This window comes from Brienomyrus brachyistius, unplaced genomic scaffold (assembly GCF_023856365.1).
Source record: "Brienomyrus brachyistius isolate T26 unplaced genomic scaffold, BBRACH_0.4 scaffold146, whole genome shotgun sequence".
In the NCBI taxonomy this organism is placed as follows: Eukaryota; Metazoa; Chordata; class Actinopteri; order Osteoglossiformes; family Mormyridae; genus Brienomyrus; species Brienomyrus brachyistius.
Window position 1 is genome coordinate 132,483 of NW_026042421.1, and position 20,018 is coordinate 152,500.

At 41.8% G+C, this 20,018-nt stretch overlaps 2 protein-coding genes across 2 annotated transcripts; both read right to left on the minus strand.

Annotated features, from left to right (window-relative positions):
* Positions 1–138: 138 nt before the first annotated feature.
* Positions 139–5,085, minus strand: LOC125728021 (uncharacterized). The gene is made up of 4 exons (XM_049005053.1): positions 3,195–5,085; positions 3,031–3,099; positions 2,324–2,458; positions 139–897 (listed from the first exon to the last, which is right to left on the minus strand). Exons 1-4 carry the CDS (start codon positions 4,978–4,980, stop codon positions 674–676), a joined length of 2,214 nt encoding a protein of 737 aa, XP_048861010.1. The 5' UTR covers positions 4,981–5,085; the 3' UTR covers positions 139–673.
* On the minus strand, positions 5,000–13,464 carry LOC125728020 (uncharacterized). Its single transcript, XM_049005052.1, has 14 exons — positions 12,757–13,464; positions 11,075–11,186; positions 10,489–10,651; positions 10,179–10,371; positions 9,369–9,476; positions 8,892–8,996; positions 8,415–8,519; positions 7,938–8,042; positions 7,461–7,565; positions 6,984–7,088; positions 6,388–6,495; positions 5,554–5,610; positions 5,051–5,193; positions 5,000–5,018 (listed from the first exon to the last, which is right to left on the minus strand). Exons 2-14 carry the CDS (start codon positions 11,175–11,177, stop codon positions 5,000–5,002), a joined length of 1,419 nt encoding a protein of 472 aa, XP_048861009.1. The 5' UTR covers positions 11,178–11,186; positions 12,757–13,464.
* Between the last annotated feature and the right edge of the window lie 6,554 nt (positions 13,465–20,018).

Genomic DNA, 20,018 nt, shown 5'->3' on the forward strand with positions numbered 1-20,018 from the left:
TTACATATTCTAAATCTAACAAGTGTAAAAGTCAATGATTTAGCAAAACTCAATGGCAGGGTAAACACATCTGCATGGTTATTAACATACATCCCCCCAACCCCCCAGGCTCAAAAAACTCTCTTTTGAAGGTCCCCATTATTGAATACAACATGTTGGTTTATTACATATTGTTGGGTGTAGAGAAGATTGGACTTCTGGTGGTAAATTCCACCACACTTCCATTATAATAAGACACAGATTGAACTCCACACAACACGACACTGAACGCGACATTAACATTGCAAAATCTGCAACTTTTAATGAGTTCACCTTCACAAACAAACTCATCAAATTAAGTCAAATGAATCTAAAGCAATCAAATTCCTGTTGCCTGATTTTTCAGATAGGCTTTCCTAATATAAAACAGAAACCTGTCAAAATCATTGGCATTTTTGGCTATTATTTTATATATATAACGTCAAACGGTCAAGAACTGCCATGACATTAAGCTTAAATTTAAACTACAAAATTTGCAACTTTTTAGGAATTCAACTTCACAAACTCACCAAATGAAGTCAAATGAATCTAAAAGCAAATAAATTCCTGTTGACTGAGTTTTAAAACAGGAACCTTTCCAAATCACTGGCAAACGGAAACAAAAAGCCATACCAGAGAATTCGTAACTTTAACCCTATTTACGTTGAATTTCCCTTTTGTAGGCCGTGATGCGATTATACACATAGAATTTCAAGTTCTCCCAGTTTCTTTGCTTAAGAGCTTCTGGTTCCGCTCTTAAACACCTCTCGCAATCGCTCTTTGCTGGCACAATACCAGATATGATGAACCGATTCATGTGCCTCTCCACTGCCTGCACCTCTGTCTGCTGCCAGGGTCTCTTCTTTTGGGTCACTTTACCTTAAAGTGGTAAGAAAAACTAATTAGTAATGCTGTAAATCAGATATAATTTGCTAAATTCTATATCAGCATACATGCAGCAAGTAAAATTCTTTGCATTTACCTAGGAATAGAATTATATTGTCAAATTTTAAGAAGAAACAACAGTATGTATCTTCTTATGAACATTAAAGATCCACTAGATAAATCCATCTAGTATAGTATTAGTATTGTATATAGTGTGTATAGTAATTATATAAGACATTACAACCCTGATTTCAAAAAACTGGGATGCTGTGTAAAACATAAATAAAAACAGAATGCAACCGACATTCAACTGAATACAAAAGAAAGGCTCAGTTCTTCACAAGCAAGGATAGCACAGTGGTTACCACTTGGTGTGTTAGCACTCATGGCATGTGAAAGTACCTTTAATGTTGAATGCAAAATATGCCGCCATCCATATGATGTCTTTTTCAGAGACGTTATTGCTTATTCCAGCAAGACAATGCCAAGCCATATTCTGCACGTGTTACAACAGTGTGGCTTGCTGGTAAAAGAGCGCTGGATCTAAACTGGCCTGCCTGCAGACCACACCTGTCACCCTTTGAAAATGTGTGAAAATTATGAAACCCAAAATACAACAACAGAGACCTTAGTTTGTTGAGCAACTGAAGTCATGTATCAAGTATGAATAGGAAAGAATTTCTTGTTCAAAACTTCAACAATTCCCAAAGGCTCACTGAGTGTTGGTAAAAGAAAAGGTGATGTAATACAAAGGTAAACATGCCCCTGTCCCAACTTTTTTTAAGCATTTTGCAGGTATCAAAATCAGGTTCATCAGTATAAACACTAAATATTTTGTGTTTGTATTGTATTCAATTGAACATAGGTTGAGATTTGCAAATTATTGTATTCTGTTATTTATGGTTTACACAGAATTATAATGTTTTTGGTATACTGTACAACCATCATACAAGTACTAATATGTACCGCTTTAGCTATATTAGCTTTGGTAACAAGAAAATTATATTAAAGCTACTTGAAGTTGAGTTGCTTCTACATTATGAGTAATGCTGTAAGTTATCCAGTCATTCACACTGAATTGCTCCAGCACCCTGTGAACAGCCAGGACAGGTGGTTGATATAGGGGCTAGTTATTACTAATGTTTCATTTATTAGAACAGTTACTGTTACTAGTCCCACTTCAAGCAGCTTATAGAGTCGAGCAACAACCAATTAGCCCCATCAAATGGTACAGAGGGATTTCTGAGAATTGTGATTTTCAGACAGGGCAGAATAATGTAGAGCTGCTTGGGACAACAACAGTTTGGCAGCAAAGCATTCATTTAAAGCAATTTGGCTGCTACAACATTTAGCCATTTCTAGTTTAATTCAGACACTGACAGTACCTCCGCAAATACAAACAAAAGAGTAGAGAGTTCACCTTTGGATGAAGGCCTCACAGTACTGACTACTGACGGTGATGTATCATCTAATGGTAGTGGTTTATGTCTCTTGGACGGTGGTGGCGGCATTTCATTCCTTTCGGTAGGAGGAAGTATCTCCTCTGCTGATGGTTCTGTGGAAAATAATCAACATTCAGAGCAGATGCTGGAGGTGGATGCAAATGCAGTAAACTATTATTTTATTAAATATGCAGAAAAATCCAAAATATACAGCTGAATCATAGTCAGTAAACAGGCAGAGGCAGGCAAATCTCAAGAAACCAGAACCATGATTAAAACCAGAGTGACAGGCTTGGTATCATTAGGTGCAAGATGCTAAGCATATACACCGATCAGGTATAACATTATGATCACTGACAGGTGAAGTGAACAACACTGATTATCTCTTCATCATGGCACCTGATAGTGGATGGGATTTATTAGGCAGCAAGAGAACATTTTGTCCTCAAAGTTGATGTGTCAGAAGTAGGAAAAAAATGGGCAAGTTCAATGATTAGAGTGAGTTTGACAAGGGCCAATTCGTGATGTTATGTTTGATTATTATTTTTTTTTTTTATAATTGTAGCTTTCAAGTCCCAATTAATACGTCCATATGCCCCTGGCATTAGTTAGCTAAATAACAAATTCAATTAAAGCAATACTCTAATTAACTTATTTACTGACTTAAACTAGTGACAAAACATACCATCTATAATTGATGAATCTGCCTGACATTTCTCCTGGAAGTCTTCCTCATCACTGTCCAGAACTTTTTCTGTGGAAGTCATACGAAGTACAGCTTAACAACGTGATTAAACAAAAAGAATAGATAGCAAGCAGAAAAATAAACAAAAAAGTCAAATAACATACCATCTGGATCTATCTGAATTTCATCCAAGTTCTTGCCATGAAACTCAGCTAATCTTCCCTGCTCGAGTGCCATTAGAACTTTGCTGATCTTTGCAAGTTGCAGGGTTTTCTCAGGGAGTCGATAGAACTCACGATGGATTCTAATGTCATGTCCAAGAAAGGTGGCCAGCTGGTCCATCTCTGTGTCTGTCATGTTCAGCACAGTTGAAAGGGTTGCAGCATGCTTTCGCAGTCTGGTAGATGTCAGTGATTCAGGACATTTTGCACCACACACCTTGGCAAATCCACGGATGCAATCAGAATCTCGGAAATGTGTGATAGCTTCTGGTCTCGCAAACATATACTGATTGTCCTTTAGTACCCCATAGGCCCCTCTCTGCTTAGCAAGGAGTTCTAATGCACACAGCATTTTTGGAGTCAATAGAATTGGAACTGGGCGACCACGTTTCCCCCTGGTGACAATCCGTGTAAAGTGTCTGTAAAGTTTTCTTTCCACTTCAGACAGAGCCCAGTCCACATCCTGATGTGGATCAGAGGTGTCTCTCGATAAAAATGCAGATAAGGGCATGCTTGCCACCTCTCCTTCCCTGCGCCGGTTAAAGAGAATGATCTGGGTCATACACACCTTTGTAAGCTCAATCCAGGCTTTTACAGAGGGATTTTCATAGAGCGATTTGTACCAGTTATCCTGCATTTCATTGAGATATGCATGCATTTTTTGGACATCTTCAGTAAAGGGCATGAGAGTGGGCACATTCCACTTTGCTTCACTGATGTTCCTCAATGCAGTAGCTGAGATCATCTCATTCCACTTTTGCTGATGGACATCTAGAGACTTACTGGCATTCTCAACAAGCTCTTTGTTGTTTGAGATTAAACCCTGAGCTTTTAAAAGTTTACTTACTTTAACCAAGGCATTTCCAAGTTTGTTTGCCAGTGATGGAATTAAGAACTTGTTTGTTTCACTGTCATACCCACATGTAAACTTGACAGCTTTGACAGTGTCCATGTAGTTCTTTGGATTTATGAAATCTTCCAATTTTTTTAAGGTGGTCACTTTGCTGGCATTGTAAATCAGCCTTCCGATTTCTCTCATCTTCTCTCGAACATACTGTTGATTCTTGCGTGATGGTCCACCTTTGTTTAACAAGTGCTGTCCAAGAGCAATAATGACTTGGTCATTTTTGATTATATCTGTGACTGGGTCAGGATTCATGGCACCGATTACTCCCCACAGTTGTTTACTTACGTGTGAAGGCACAGGCCCTGTGTATGTACACATGGACTGAACACGGTTCTTTCCTGGTTTGGAGGTGACTGATCCGGGTTTAAGTTTACAATTATGCATATGCCGCCAAAGAACCTTTCTTGTAAAAAGACCTTGACAATATGCACAGTGCATGAATTCCTTTCCCTGCACTTCTTTATGAGGTCGCCTAAATGGCACTAGTTCCCCCTTTCCTGACTCCATTACAGCAGCATTGTGAGCATAATTTCCTCTGTTACGAATATAATCTAGCTGTTTTTTCCTCTCCTTGGAACCCTTTGGAAAGCTTAGAGCTTTAGCTACATCAGGTTTATTTTCATGTGCACCTTCTAGATGCCTTGCGATCTTAGAATATGGTTTAGAGCAATACAAGCAATAGTGTTTCTTGTTGTAAATTCTATTCCCTCCTCTTTTTTTTAATGCCTTAACAACCATGATGTCATTTACATTCTGACTTGAAGAGGGTTCTTCTTCTGCTCCAGTGACTTCAGATGCAAGGTTGTGGTCATCATAAGTCATTTTGTCTGGGGTTGTCGAGTCACAGACTTGGGAACTCACTGAACCAGAGACATCAAGCAAATCAAAAGACTGATTCTTGGTCCTTAGGTTTTGTTTAAAGCTGTATTCACTTCTACTGTCACTTTCACAAGTGGTATCTGGAATATAATCATCATTACTCCCTGATGTGGAATCATAAAGTTCATCAGAATTGTCAGGAACAGCGTCTTTCATCTAAAAATACAACAAAGTAATAATTATTCGATCAGTAAATTGTCAGAAATGAATTCAGCTATTTTGATAATAAATTAATCATTGATTCAGTTTAATTTTTGCAGGTTTTGTAAGTGTGATAACGTTTCTTTTCACCATATTATTTTGGATTTTGGACAGCTGATTTAACAAAGACATCTGATGACATCTTAGGTTCAAAGAAAAAGTGATGCACATTTTTCACTTCTCTCTGGTATTTTATAGACCAAATAATTTATCAATTAAGAATATAATCCAATGAATAATTGATACTGAAAATAACTGTTGACTGAAACAAAGTCCCAGTTTAGTAAACATTTTTTTTTTGGAAAGAGAACTTACTTCAATACTTTTAGTCCGTCTGAGTCTTGGTACAAAAACCTCATCTTCATTGGCAATCTGTAAATACAAGCAACCATATAAACAATATTTGAAATAGTAGTTTCAATTACAAAGTATCCTCTAGGAATCTGTGGGGAAAAAAAGTCATCTGGGAACACAGTCTTTGGCACTATAATTAGTGAAATTAAAAATAAAGAAAAATCTGGAAAAAGAAACTTTTCTAAAATGCAATTTAAAATATGCAATTAAGAAAATTGAACTGAGAATTGTTATGGCCAAAATATGTTGGCTGACCAACTTGATTGCATTATATAAATATAAACAAACTTTGAATTTGTTGCCTGCAAAACACACAAAAAAGGCTGACAAAGATGGGTCATGTTTAACCACTTTGTGAAAGACTAACGTTAGAGATTTATCAAAAAGTACTGTGCAAAAAGAACATTTTTCAAAACAAGATAGCACAATACAGAGCCCATAGAGAATTGTATGCTTCCAACTTTGTTTAAGGAAGAACCATATATTAGTGTGATTTTCAAGTGTTGACAAACTTTTCTCCATATACTGTATGTTTAATGCATCATATGCTTTCTGGGGACATTCCACACACAGTGTTACTGTTCCTTATGGGGACCAGTTCTGCCCAATTTATCACAAACATTTTGTAGTCACACACCAACTGCAGGTGTGTTGTGGGGACGTCGTGAGTGCCTAGAATACAGTACTTATTACCAAAGATAATGATCCCAGTGAAAGCTAAAAGCTAACCCCTAAAGTAGAGAAACATAAAAAGAGACACTAGAATTCAATCTGAAGCGATGGACATGAATGTACCTGTTGAGGTGTGTTGTTTGGTTCAGTAGCATCATATATCGGAGTCTTTGAGAGGAGGGAAGGTCGAGAGTCGTCCGACCCCATGGCATTAGCTGTAATGCTGGTCGTCTGAAAACACATTTATAATGACAAATTCAGATAATGAAAACACTGAAAACAAATTGTCAATTTCAAGTAAATATTCCATAACATGCAGACAGACAGACTGCGTGTACAGACAAAATCTACAAGAAAAGATGAGATGCATGCCGACAATCATCAGAGGAAAGAAAAAATCAAATTCATTGTAAAATATCTTTTTCTGCCCAGTCCAGCTCTGTCAGTGTTCACACATCTTGAATGAAAGACGCTTTGTGGGGACATTCCACACACAGTGTTACTGTTCCTTATGGGGACCAGTTCTGCCCAATTTATCACAAACATTTTGTAGTCACACACCAACTGCAGGTGTGTTGTGGGGACGTCGTGAGTGCCTAGAATACAGTACTTATTACCAAAGATAACGATCCCAGTGAAAGCTAAAATCTCACCCCTAAAGTAGAGAAACATAAAAAGAGACACTAGAATTCAATCTGAAGCGATGGACATGAATGTACCTGTTGAGGTGTGTTGTTTGGTCCAGTAGCATCATATATCGGAGTCTTTGAGAGGAGGGAAGGTCGAGAGTCGTCCGGCCCCATGGCATTAGCAAAAGACAAAATCTACAAGAAAAGATGAGATGCATGCCGACAATCATCAGAGGAAAGAAAAAATCAAATTCACTGTAAAATATCTTTTCCTGCCCAGTCCAGCTCTGTCAGTGTTCACACATCTTGAATGAAATATGCTTTGTGGGGACATTCCACACACAGTGTTACTGTTCCTTATGGGGACCAGTTCTGCCCAATTTATCACAAACATTTTGTAGTCACACACCAACTGCAGGTGTGTTGTGGGGACGTCGTGAGTGCCTAGAATACAGTACTTATTACCAAAGATAACGATCCCAGTGAAAGCTAAAATCTCACCCCTAAAGTAGAGAAACATAAAAAGAGACACTAGAATTCAATCTGAAGCGATGGACATGAATGTACCTGTTGAGGTGTGTTGTTTGGTCCAGTAGCATCATATATCGGAGTCTTTGAGAGGAGGGAAGGTCGAGAGTCGTCCGGCCCCATGGCATTAGCAAAAGACAAAATCTACAAGAAAAGATGAGATGCATGCCGACAATCATCAGAGGAAAGAAAAAATCAAATTCACTGTAAAATATCTTTTCCTGCCCAGTCCAGCTCTGTCAGTGTTCACACATCTTGAATGAAATATGCTTTATGGGGACATTCCACACACAGTGTTACTGTTCCTTATGGGGACCAGTTCTGCCCAATTTATCACAAACATTTTGTAGTCACACACCAACTGCAGGTGTGTTGTGGGGACGTCGTGAGTGCCTAGAATACAGTACTTATTACCAAAGATAACGATCCCAGTGAAAGCTAAAATCTCACCCCTAAAGTAGAGAAACATAAAAAGAGACACTAGAATTCAATCTGAAGCGATGGACATGAATGTACCTGTTGAGGTGTGTTGTTTGGTCCAGTAGCATCATATATCGGAGTCTTTGAGAGGAGGGAAGGTCGAGAGTCGTCCGGCCCCATGGCATTAGCAAAAGACAAAATCTACAAGAAAAGATGAGATGCATGCCGACAATCATCAGAGGAAAGAAAAAATCAAATTCACTGTAAAATATCTTTTCCTGCCCAGTCCAGCTCTGTCAGTGTTCACACATCTTGAATGAAATATGCTTTGTGGGGACATTCCACACACAGTGTTACTGTTCCTCATGGGGACCAGTTCTGCCCAATTTATCACAAACATTTTGTAGTCACACACCAACTGCAGGTGTGTTGTGGGGACGTCGTGAGTGCCTAGAATACAGTACTTATTACCAAAGATAACGATCCCAGTGAAAGCTAAAAGCTAACCCCTAAAGTAGAGAAACATAAAAAGAGACACTAGAATTCAATCTGAAGCGATGGACATGAATGTACCTGTTGAGGTGTGTTGTTTGGTCCAGTAGCATCATATATCGGAGTCTTTGAGAGGAGGGAAGGTCGAGAGTCGTCCGGCCCCATGGCATTAGCAAAAGACAAAATCTACAAGAAAAGATGAGATGCATGCCGACAATCATCAGAGGAAAGAAAAAATCAAATTCACTGTAAAATATCTTTTCCTGCCCAGTCCAGCTCTGTCAGTGTTCACACATCTTGAATGAAATATGCTTTGTGGGGACATTCCACACACAGTGTTACTGTTCCTTATGGGGACCAGTTCTGCCCAATTTATCACAAACATTTTGTAGTCACACACCAACTGCAGGTGTGTTGTGGGGACGTCGTGAGTGCCTAGAATACAGTACTTATTACCAAAGATAACGATCCCAGTGAAAGCTAAAATCTCACCCCTAAAGTAGAGAAACATAAAAAGAGACACTAGAATTCAATCTGAAGCGATGGACATGAATGTACCTGTTGAGGTGTGTTGTTTGGTTCAGTAGCATCATATATCGGAGTCTTTGAGAGGAGGGAAGGTCGAGAGTCGTTCGGCCCCATGGCATTAGCAAAAGACAAAATCTACAAGAAAAGATGAGATGCATGCCGACAATCATCAGAGGAAAGAAAAAATCAAATTCATTGTAAAATATCTTTTTCTGCCCAGTCCAGCTCTGTCAGTGTTCACACATCTTGAATGAAAGACGCTTTGTGGGGACATTCCACACACAGTGTTACTGTTCCTTATGGGGACCAGTTCTGCCCAATTTATCACAAACATTTTGTAGTCACACACCAACTGCAGGTGTGTTGTGGGGACGTCGTGAGTGCCTAGAATACAGTACTTATTACCAAAGATAACGATCCCAGTGAAAGCTAAAATCTCACCCCTAAAGTAGAGAAACATAAAAAGAGACACTAGAATTCAATCTGAAGCGATGGACATGAATGTACCTGTTGAGGTGTGTTGTTTGGTCCAGTAGCATCATATATCGGAGTCTTTGACAAGAGGGAAGGTTGAGAGTCGTCCGGCCCCATGGCATTAGCTGTAATGCTGGTCGCCTGAAAACACATTTATAATGACAAATAAAAAAAAATGAGATTTCACTATTCCAAATACATAATACAAAACTAAGTATTTGATACTTAACCAGGTGACTGGTTGGACACAATGGACCTGCTGGTGATTTTTTGTACTTTGCTCATTCATCTACGCCTTTAAATGGACTGAATGGACTCCTCTAAATTTATATTAGCAGCTGTTTTTTCAACCAAATGTAACATTTTTATTAAATAATTAGGACTTGCATTTACTTCATTAGCTGTAATCTAGGCTGAAAATATTTTTCATATGACTATCAACATCACTAACTTTATTCAGATTGTAGGTAAATTTTCATAAATAAAGGAACTAAACATTGGCCATATTTATTACTGGGTTCTTAAACACTGATCTTATCTAACAGCTTCTGAGAACATTAGCAACTTTGATTTGATTTTCTAGTGCCTCTTCCTCTGTTAGAAGATTGTCATTTATCTTAGAGGTTGATCATGGATTGCAGCTTCAGGTGATGCTAAGATAATTCTGATACTACTTGACTGATTTTGTTTCTTTATGTATGTTCATTTTCATTCTTATTTTACCACGTCAGTTTTTTTTATTTAAATAGTGATAAATTTGATTAATATATACTCCATTCAATCATAAGCCTTTCTCAAACATTCTGCAACACTACAATATATTCTGTACACTGTGTGACATACTTGTTTTCTCCATGGGCAGTCGTCACCTCCATAGTCATAGGAAATCTCTTCTCCTTCATTAATGTCATTTAGTGCAAACAGACAAAGGTGCGGGTTTCCATTCACATCAATTTTTTTCATCCTACAGTTTGGATGCCTGTGGTCATCATTAACTAGCCGCCCAAAGGATCCATCTTCTTTAGAGGCATCAATACTTAAAAAGATGGTAACATGAGAAAACAGGAAATAAAAATATAACAATATATCACCACAAGATCAGAGTTTCTATTAATTTAGTATAAGGAGTATTATTTGCAAATTGAAGTCTTACCAATACATTTTCCCTCTCCACTTGAACGCAAACATAAATGCAGTACATGATGGGTGGTAAAGTTTTCTTCTTCTCTGGGATTCCGCATTATTTATCATTTCTCCCCTATATTCAACAACAAAATCTCCTTTGCAAATCAAACCCTTTGCAAATATACCACGGCCTGTAATAGACAACAAAACCATTTTTAATAAAATAGGAAAACCTATGCATTCTACCATTATCCAATTAGCCCTGGTCATGTGTTCAGGTCTGGGAAACCCGTTTTTAATGTTTTGTAAAAGAATCAATTATAATTTCAACCTAACACTCGCTGGCCTTGGTGAGTGTGTAAAATGTATATAAATGGGCTCATCGGTCATATACATGAACCTATTATGTGTATAAATTACCAAATCTTGCAGATAATTCATGCCAATTACACAAAAACTGACCTTGACAGATGGTACCTCATGATACCCTAAAGTTTGCATTAGATGCTGATCAGATAATGATACAATCATTATCTGATCAGCATCTAGTGCAAAGCTTCAGTTTTGCATGCAAGTAATTATTAACTGAAAAATCATGTCAGACATCACCTTACCTTTCTCTGCATTGATGTACTTCACATCTAATTTCCATGTTTTGTCAGTCTTTGAAACAACGTAATGAATGGCATCCTTAAGTGGGCTGATTCGTGGTGGCATTTCAAACTGCTAGGAAATTATTAAAAATTAGTTTGACAGATCTCGAATCGTAACTGAAAAGTTATTAACTAAATAGTATTTTTTTATTAGTTCTTATGTTCAGATACATCAAAAGCATACTTTCAAGATTTATCACTCTCTCAGGCTACCACTTCTGAAAATCCTTTAAATAACTGACGAAACTCAACTGTAAACCAAAATGGGGAACCTGATATTGTGTGGTACTAAAAAAAATGTCACTGTAGCCTAAATGTCTTATGGGGTTGTTTACCTTGCAGAATGGTAAATATACACCTTCGCCTTGAGGAATAGATATGTTCCCCGTTTTCCTGTACTCTGTCCTTTACTGCTAGTATAACCCAGCTCCTCTCTTACCATGCGCAAAGTTAGATGAGACCCTATCTTTCCAATACCCATCCATCCATCCATTACCATAATCTGCACTGGAGTCGCAGGGGGGACACAGACGGGGACCAACCCTGGGTGGGCGCCAACACACCACACAACTACAGGGCCAATTTAGACGCACCAACCAGCCTACCCTGCACGCCTTTGGACTGTGGGAGAAAACCGGAGCCCCTAGATAACCCAAGCAAACATGGGGAGAGCGTGCGAGCTCCACACAGAACGGACCCGGAATCGAACCCAGGACCTTCTTGCTGCAAGGCAGCAGCACTAAACACTGCACCCTCTTTCCAACATATAGAAGTGAAATAAACTATATGTTTATTTCTTAAACATATACCTTCTATATATATTCTATACCTTCTTTTTTAGATGCAACATTAATTATGAACCTGACTGGTTCATAACACAGGACAGGCAACTGCAGGATTTTTCTTTTAAAACCGCATTGCATCGATCTTCTATACCAGTACATACACTGTCCATCTTCTATTCGAGCTCGTATAGCGTCCATCATATGTCTACATTATATTATACTGAGTAACTGCGTGATGCAGACGTGCAGTAAGCAAGGGGTTGCAGAACATATCTTCTTTATTCTGCTCAATTTACATACCGGTTTAAGAACATACTATGCGTGCATGCTAATGACTGTTCTAATAAACCGTTCTACAGACTTATCACGTCTCAGCCGAAGTGTTTCGAGAATCAGATTAAAAGGAGCATCGATACATCAAACCACCGTGAAGCGCTTTAAAGATTACCAGTAGTACTACTACTACTATTACTACTACTAATAATAATAGGAACTAGGGAACTGTGCTTGGCCCAGGAAACTGTGCACCAATATCCTCCAAAGAGGCTGAACCCGTCACTCACACCGATGACAATTTTCGCTCGATTTTTTGGGAAACCGAAAATGGCTATCAGCTAACTACATTACATGAAGCTAGTTAGATATGTGGGTATTACACTAAGCATTCACACGCCAGCTACAGGACCCAATTTAATATATTAGTTTCGTCTTATTAACTTAACCAATCTAGCACACTAGTAAATCTGATAAGGTGTATGTAAACTCAGCTGGCTAGTCAGCTAGCATTGTTATATATTATAAATAAGTATTAATTATAAATAACGTATTAAAACACAAGAAATATAATCACAAACTTACCTTTCACTGTATTTGGTCGTGTAAAAGCAGTAGAATCTTCCTTTCGTCTATGTTTCTACTTCCCGTGGTGCTGAAAACTCATTAATGGTCAGATAAAACTACACTTCGCCATAACGCAGCTCTCGTTTCACCATTTTAACAATTTTTTGAAAATATTAACATAGCAGCCACTTTTTTACACACCTACATTTATTGTTTATTTAATCTTATTTATTTTACTCGAAAGATAAGTATTATAATTGCTTAATAGAACAAAACTTTACGGTGCTCTTACCTCTCAAAGCTATTGCACATGCGCAAATCACGCAAACACCTCCGTTAAGTGGGCGGTACCGTGATTTGCATAAATTAGGCTTGCAAAATGTGTGTAAGGCTCGGCCAAGCCCCACCCCCAAAAAGTTCCGGTTCCTGACTACAGGTGGCAACATAGAGAATCCGTGTGAACCGTGTGATCCGATGAGGTCGTTCGTTATGGGCCTAAGCTAAAACTTTGTAAGGCACATATATACAGTCTCCCCAATATGTTTTAATGGTTTCCCTTATGGGGACCTAGATTTTTGTCCCCATAACGTTTTTGGTCCCCATAAGGTGACTGTGTATACAGATCAATGTCCCCATAAAGATAGGAATACCAACGCACACACACACACACACACACACACACACACACACACACACACACACACACACACACACACACACACACACACACTCACTCTCTCTCTGAAGTGCTTTAAAAACCTAACGGATAAATTATTTTATGTGCAAACTGGGAGGGGGCAACAAAAAGTCGCAAAACACACATGGAATCGATCCCCTCCCCCATCACAACCAACCCTCGGTGAACGAAACCAGAAAGTCAGTCATTGGCATCCCGGGTTCCGGACTTTGCTGAAATGCACGACCGGTGCGGGTTCTGGCGGGGGCTGACTGGGGGCAGGGGGGGTTGGCCTGGTGAGCAGCGCGGCAGTCGCCTTCCACGCATCACGTCTGTGCCAGCTGCAGCTCCTCCAGGCCGTCTTTGCCCAGGTGGTAACGGGCCAGGTCCTTCCGCGTCACCAGTCCCACCACCTGGGCACCGGGAACATGATTGGTACGTAGAACAGGGCATAGATAGCTGGTTATGTTATGAGGGAGGGGTGGGAGTAGCACAGGAAACCAGGGTGATAACCTTGATCTAGATGGATGCCCAACGGCCACTGGCTGAAAACCGATGCAGTAATTTTCGAATTTTACAATGAGAATGGAGATATGTGCTGGAGATGACGAAGGCCTGAGGACCTCGCAAGGCAGACGCACCTGGTTGTCACTGTCCACCACAATGAGGTGCCGCAGACCAAGGGCCCTGAACAGCTTGAAGACACGAGGAAGCGACGTCTCCTGAAAAAGAGGCAGAAGAACACAGTCGCAGAACATGACTGTTTAGTCAAATGTGTCTCTGGTTCTCAAGGACCAAGACCAAGGCTGAGACTGAGACTAGTACCTGCGTGACAGTGTAGGGGGTGGGATTCATGAACTCCGTCAGGTCCATCATGCACTCCCTCTCGTCTTGGGACACATGGATGGACTGGATCGGAGGGAAGCGAGGGTAGGCATCCCGGAAGTCCTTCAGCTGCAGTTTGCGCAGATTGAGACGAGAACGAGCCCGTTCCACAAACACCTGGTTGAAAAGAGTACACCGGTCACAACGTGGATGAGCACACTTCTCATTGGCTTGCTGCACTGACATTCGCAACCGTGTACGCAGTAAACAGACCCCTCATTGGTCAATCGCACTGCCAGTCACATCCAGGTATTCAATAATCAAACCCCTCATTGGTCAGCTGCACTGTCATTCACAGGCATGCATATACACCAAGCACCCTGATAGGTGTTAGTGTGGACAGACATGCTCCTTATTCAGCTGACCTCTGCAGGAACCTTAGGTCACACTCACCTTGTGTTTCAGGAGCACGATAAGCTGGAAACGCAGGATTAAGCCACAGATTTTCCCTGGCTAAGAGCACAAAATTCAGATTAGCAAAGCCCCAAAGTACATCATGTGACAAATCTCCAGGAAAACAAAATCACCCCTAGTGGGAGGGACATACCTCACAGCCATCACTCAACCCGGAGACTACAGGGAACCCGTTGTGATTGGTCGAGGTGTTGCTGAGCACATCCACAATAGTGCCCACTTTCTCCACCAGGTTGAAGCAGGTTACTGGAGAGCTCATAACCTCCCTGAATGGACAGACACACCAAACCTGAATATACAGTGAGAATGAAGCACCAATGTCTTGCTAAAGGCGTGTACTGGGCTCATTGAAGCATTAGCAGGGAAAATCCTGTAGGGGGCAATATACCTGGCAGTCAGGGAGTGGGAGGTGGCTGGGGCATCCCAGTGCAGGAAGGGCACACTCTGCAGCTTGATGTGGATGTCGTATAGCCCCTGTGGGAAAATTCGAGTCACTCAGAAGAGCTTAGGATCACATCTGCACAACATTCATAAGCTGCCACCCCTTGAAGTTTTACTTCCTCTAAGCAGATTTGCTGGCACATTGAGGAACAGAGAAGCAAAACGAGCTGTCACAGCATGATGTGCCACCTTAAGTTAGACAGCTGTGCAAAAACAACGGAAGGGTTCTCAAAATCAGTCACTGGAAGGACAGATGAAAAAAAGATGGCGTCAGACTGGTGGCTAGCTGCACCACCCACACCAAAAGCAAACATGAGACCGGAGCAGTTAACGAAACACGACTGGCCCGATTCCAAGTTCTGCACGGTCTGAAAGGCGATGAGCTCATCACTCACTGACAGGCTCACACATAATGCCAAATGGACCAACCCGCTCCAACCCGAAACGTCAACACTGACCTCCACGAAATAATCGCCCACGATCTTCGCCGTCATCAGAACCAGCATTATGGGTAGGCCGTAGGTGACATTTCCGGTGGCTTCCACCATGATGACAGTCAGGCTGAGGGTCATCCTCACGATCCCACCTGGCAAAGACCTTCGTAAACAGACGCAAACCCGAAGCCTCATGTGCCTCCATGCACCTCTAGACGAGCTCTGAAAAGCAGGCTGACCGCGGACGGACACTCACCAAGCTGGGCGGCGGCTCCAATCAGAGCGTACTTCCCAGGGTCGGCCAAGGTCTGTCAAACGAAACGCCACAAATCATAAAACATGCTCATTCAAAAACTTCGAGGGGGCTTTACTTCCAACAAACATTATGTTAAACTACATCTATGCCGACATGACGCTGGGCGGCCCAGGAAATCGATACAGCACTAACCAATAGGGCACCTTCAAAGAGTCACGTGACTGCTTAAAGAGTAAATCTGATTGGACAACAAAGAGGAAATCAATCTAAAGCGGGTGTTGAAGGAGGCCCTCTGACTTCTAAAGACCCCGTTCAATTTCCTTAATATATCAAAACCTGCAGCGTTTCCATTAAAGTTCTGCACAAACAAGCAAATTTGTTGACAAAGTGAAATTGCATAAAGGGTGTTTCCATTAAGTAACATCATGGAAACAACACCTGCAATTTATGATTCCGTGCCTCAACATGGATTGAGCTTTTCATGAGATACGAGCTCTAGAACCAAGTCATCGTGTCCTACACAGCAACAAGTTCGCAAAATCGGCTTCCATTTCAGTTTTGCGAATCGCCACAAAAACCACTTCAATCAAACTGAAAGCGTTTGAGGGCTTGTCCTCCTGAAATATAATCGTACCCATTAACGGATTTTCAGTTTTGCTTCTTCAAAATGTGCAAAAAAATCAAGGTCAGTGGAAAACGTCGCCACTGTGAGGTTTCTCTCTGCTGAGGGAAGAGTTCTGCTATCGTGACGGCCCCTCCTCCGCCAGCGGACCACGCCGCCTCACCGGCTATACGGCGCTTCCCCAGGAACGGCGACCCGTCCTGATGTACCTGTATGGAATTGTGCGGCGTAATGGAGGCCAGCAAAATGCCAAAGAGCCGCCCCCAGGCGGCGCCGATGAGCAGCGAGGGGATGAAGACCCCGGCGGACACAGTCAGGCCGTATGTCCAGCAGGCCAGGAAGAAGTAGGTGATGGTGAAGATTCCCAGGGTCACGGGATTGTAGGAACCTGCCGGGGGGGGGGGGGGGTGGTGGTGGTGGAATTCATCACCTAAGTCAGTGTTTCCCACGTTTTTGCTAAAATGTTGATCATGTAGTTGATCCCCAAGAACGCTAATCTAGCGAAACCAGCTAGTTTTACTTGATTCACCCTTGTAATGAGGATACAGGTGTACAGAAATTATTTCATGATGAATGGCATTTTTCATATGATCATTTCCATTTTTCTACCTGGTGTAAAGTGCAATTTGGAGCCGATCAAGACCAAGCCATGTTACTTTGGTATGTCTTTCATCCACTAGAGGGCATGGATGAACACAGTTTAGTGCCGTTCGAACTTGCCTACGGTGGCATTCGTCAGGGCACTTGAGAAGCGCTCCTGTTCTCCCCAGGCAGGGTGACAGTCCCCCCATCCCAAATGAGGGAAGCCTTGAATAATTGAGGAGGATTGTGTGTATGGGTTTAGCTGTCTGTCTGGGAAAACAATCAGCCAGAAGCGGCCCGTAAACAAACCTACGACACGACAGAGGTGGCAGACGAGTCTGACTGTTCAAACAGCTGCCCCGGACCTAGCCAGCCTGTCACCAATATCAAACACAGGTGTTCATTCTAAAGATGGACAACGGACTGTAATTATAATCTCTTCCAGAAGAAGGGCACAACAGGGGCGACCAATCCGGCTTCAGGTCACGACCCATCCTGCCCTGAAACACGTGCTGGAAACTCCACGGACCTGCGGGGCTGTGGAACAGGCTGCGGACACTCCTCTCCGGGGTGTTGAAGACGATCGTGGCCATGGAATTGTACTCGCCATCAGCACAGAACAGCTGTGAGAGGGATAAGTGGAGGTTCAGGCCTGAGGACAGGATACACACCCTCTCAGCTGTTCAGCCAATGAAATCACAGAGAGCCCACCTCCAGCTGCCTTACCTGCAAGGGGTATTCCTCCAGCTGATCCTCCCCCAGGGGCTGGCAGTCGTTGGAGAAGTAGATCATAGTGAAGAACACAGTGGCCGTCACGGCAGCAACCAGTATGGCCTCGATCACCTGCAGGCAGGGCCGGTGGATATACCTGGGGATGGGGGGGGGGGGGGGGGGGGGGGCATGGTGGCTCAGCTAATGATTTTGTTGTGGGACAACTTTCATTTGCATCAAACCAGTGTGGGGCAGTTTCAAGGTCAGCCCCACAGTCTCGGGATATATTTATTTAATTATTTAATTTCAAGTGTTAAGATGCCTAAGTTTCAGACAGGCGTGACACAGTAAAAACCAAACAGGCCTCACTTACGTGCACACACACAGGCAGAGGTACGCACACACACACACACACACAGGCACACATGCGCACAGAAGTACGCACACACACACACACACAGGCACACACACGCACACAGGCACACGCACACAGGCACACCTGATCCTGAGGATGGTGAGCCAGTAGTTCAGGACGTTGAACAGTGCTCCCAGCAATCCACCTGCGGGGGGGAAAGAGACATGGGCCCGGCATGAGAAAACCAGAAACAGAACCAGTCCGTTAAGATGTAAAAGAGCAAGGTTTGGGTTTCCACAATAAGACGCTCCCTCTCTCTCTCTCTCTCTCACCGAAGGCTCCCATGACGATAAACAGAGGAATCTCATACAGGTAGTACTCCGTGCTCTGAGGGGGGGGGGTAAAAAAAAAGAAAAAAAAATCAATACCCAGAATCCTCCAGTCAAACATGCAAATGACAACATCACACCCTACAGGACTACACACATGGGGGCACCTCTTGTTTGCCTCTTTTTTTTTTATTTAATTTTATTATATATATATATATATATATATATATATATATATATATATATATATATATATAGAGTAATTTCTTCTATTTTCTAAAAAGTTACTGATATCTAGTTGGATGGCTAGATGAACACCGCTTCAGTTCCCAAACTTCTCCTCAGGGGCACCTCAGCCGTTCCATGATTTTGTTAAATTTCACCAACAGCTGAATTAAAAAAAGTTAAATATACTGGCTTAAAAAGTCAGTGAGAGACTGACTAGCTGTATGAGGTGTGCTGGTGGCCAAGTCAAAAAAAACACATGGCTGCATTGGACGGTCGCTGCAAATACTAGGATGATTTTAGCAGAGGTTCTGAAATGGCGAAGTTGACACACTTTCACAGGCATAATATCATAGTTTTACACCAACACGAGGATAATCTAAATATCATTTTCTTTGCCTGCCTAAGACTTTTGCACAGTAGTGTATAATTTTTTAAAAAATGGTGAACGTGTTGTGATCCTACAGGAAGCATACAGTGGGCATCCGGGGCAAACGTTTCCCAAAAACTTCAGGCACCGAAGGCGGGAAAAATTCTGCTGCGTTTAAAAAAAATAAAATAAACAACCGTATCTGCATACCATGTAAACTGCTACAGGTGCCTCTCTTGTAACGAGAAACATCCACAACCATGGCTAACATGCCTACCTAAACCAGGAGGCCCAACTAAAACAGCGCGGTACTCATGTCCACCGAGGTGATGACTATATTTCCAGCCCAGGGGGCCTCCCAGGAAAGTCATGCGCTGCGGGGTGGGGGCTGTGTCCAAGTCCCCCAACAAACGTTTCATGGTTTCCTTTCCAACCCATGTGACCAGAAGGCAGGTAAAAATACATCACTGCTCATGTGACAGGGTACCGAGTCGAGCCCTTTCTGGAAATAACAGCTCATCCTTTTCTCTCTCACCCTTGTTTCCCCATAAAGTTCACAGATCAGCCCCTTCTTGAACGGCACGGACAGGAAAGACCAAAACATGTTCGGGAACAGTGTGAACTTGGTCTCATTCTGGATTTTGGTCAAAATTATACCGTCTTCTTTCGCCTTTCCCAAACGAGGTAATGATTATAAAATGCTCTCCACTCTAAGTTGTCCAGACATCCATAAACATCACATTTTCCCCACTGACTAACGGGAGGCAGGAAACCAATGTCAGAGGGTAACGGCCGACATCTCCCAAGAGCTACTTGACTTGCGGACAGCATACCATTGGCCAAGACAACCAGATCAATTACCGATGCCCAATATTTTGATTTTCAAGATTCCATCTACAGACTTTTAAAAAGGACAATCTACATCACAACACCGACAGAAATGGGAAACTTACATCGTTGTCAAAGCGTCCAAAGTTGAT

Excerpts from the sequence above, each read along its gene's own strand:
- LOC125728021 (XM_049005053.1), bottom strand. The coding sequence starts at position 4,980 with ATGACTTATGATGACCACAACCTTGCATCTGAAGTCACTGGAGCAGAA. Across the intron at positions 2,459-3,030 it reads AGATTCATCAATTATAGATG|AACCATCAGCAGAGGAGATA; the intron begins GTATGTTTTGTC and ends TATTTTCCACAG. Across the intron at positions 898-2,323 it reads TGTGAGGCCTTCATCCAAAG|GTAAAGTGACCCAAAAGAAG; the intron begins GTGAACTCTCTA and ends TACCACTTTAAG.
- LOC125728020 (XM_049005052.1), bottom strand. The coding sequence starts at position 11,177 with ATGCCACCACGAATCAGCCCACTTAAGGATGCCATTCATTACGTTGTT. Across the intron at positions 8,520-8,891 it reads CAAACAACACACCTCAACAG|ATTTTGTCTTTTGCTAATGC; the intron begins GTACATTCATGT and ends CTTTTCTTGTAG. Across the intron at positions 8,043-8,414 it reads CAAACAACACACCTCAACAG|ATTTTGTCTTTTGCTAATGC; the intron begins GTACATTCATGT and ends CTTTTCTTGTAG.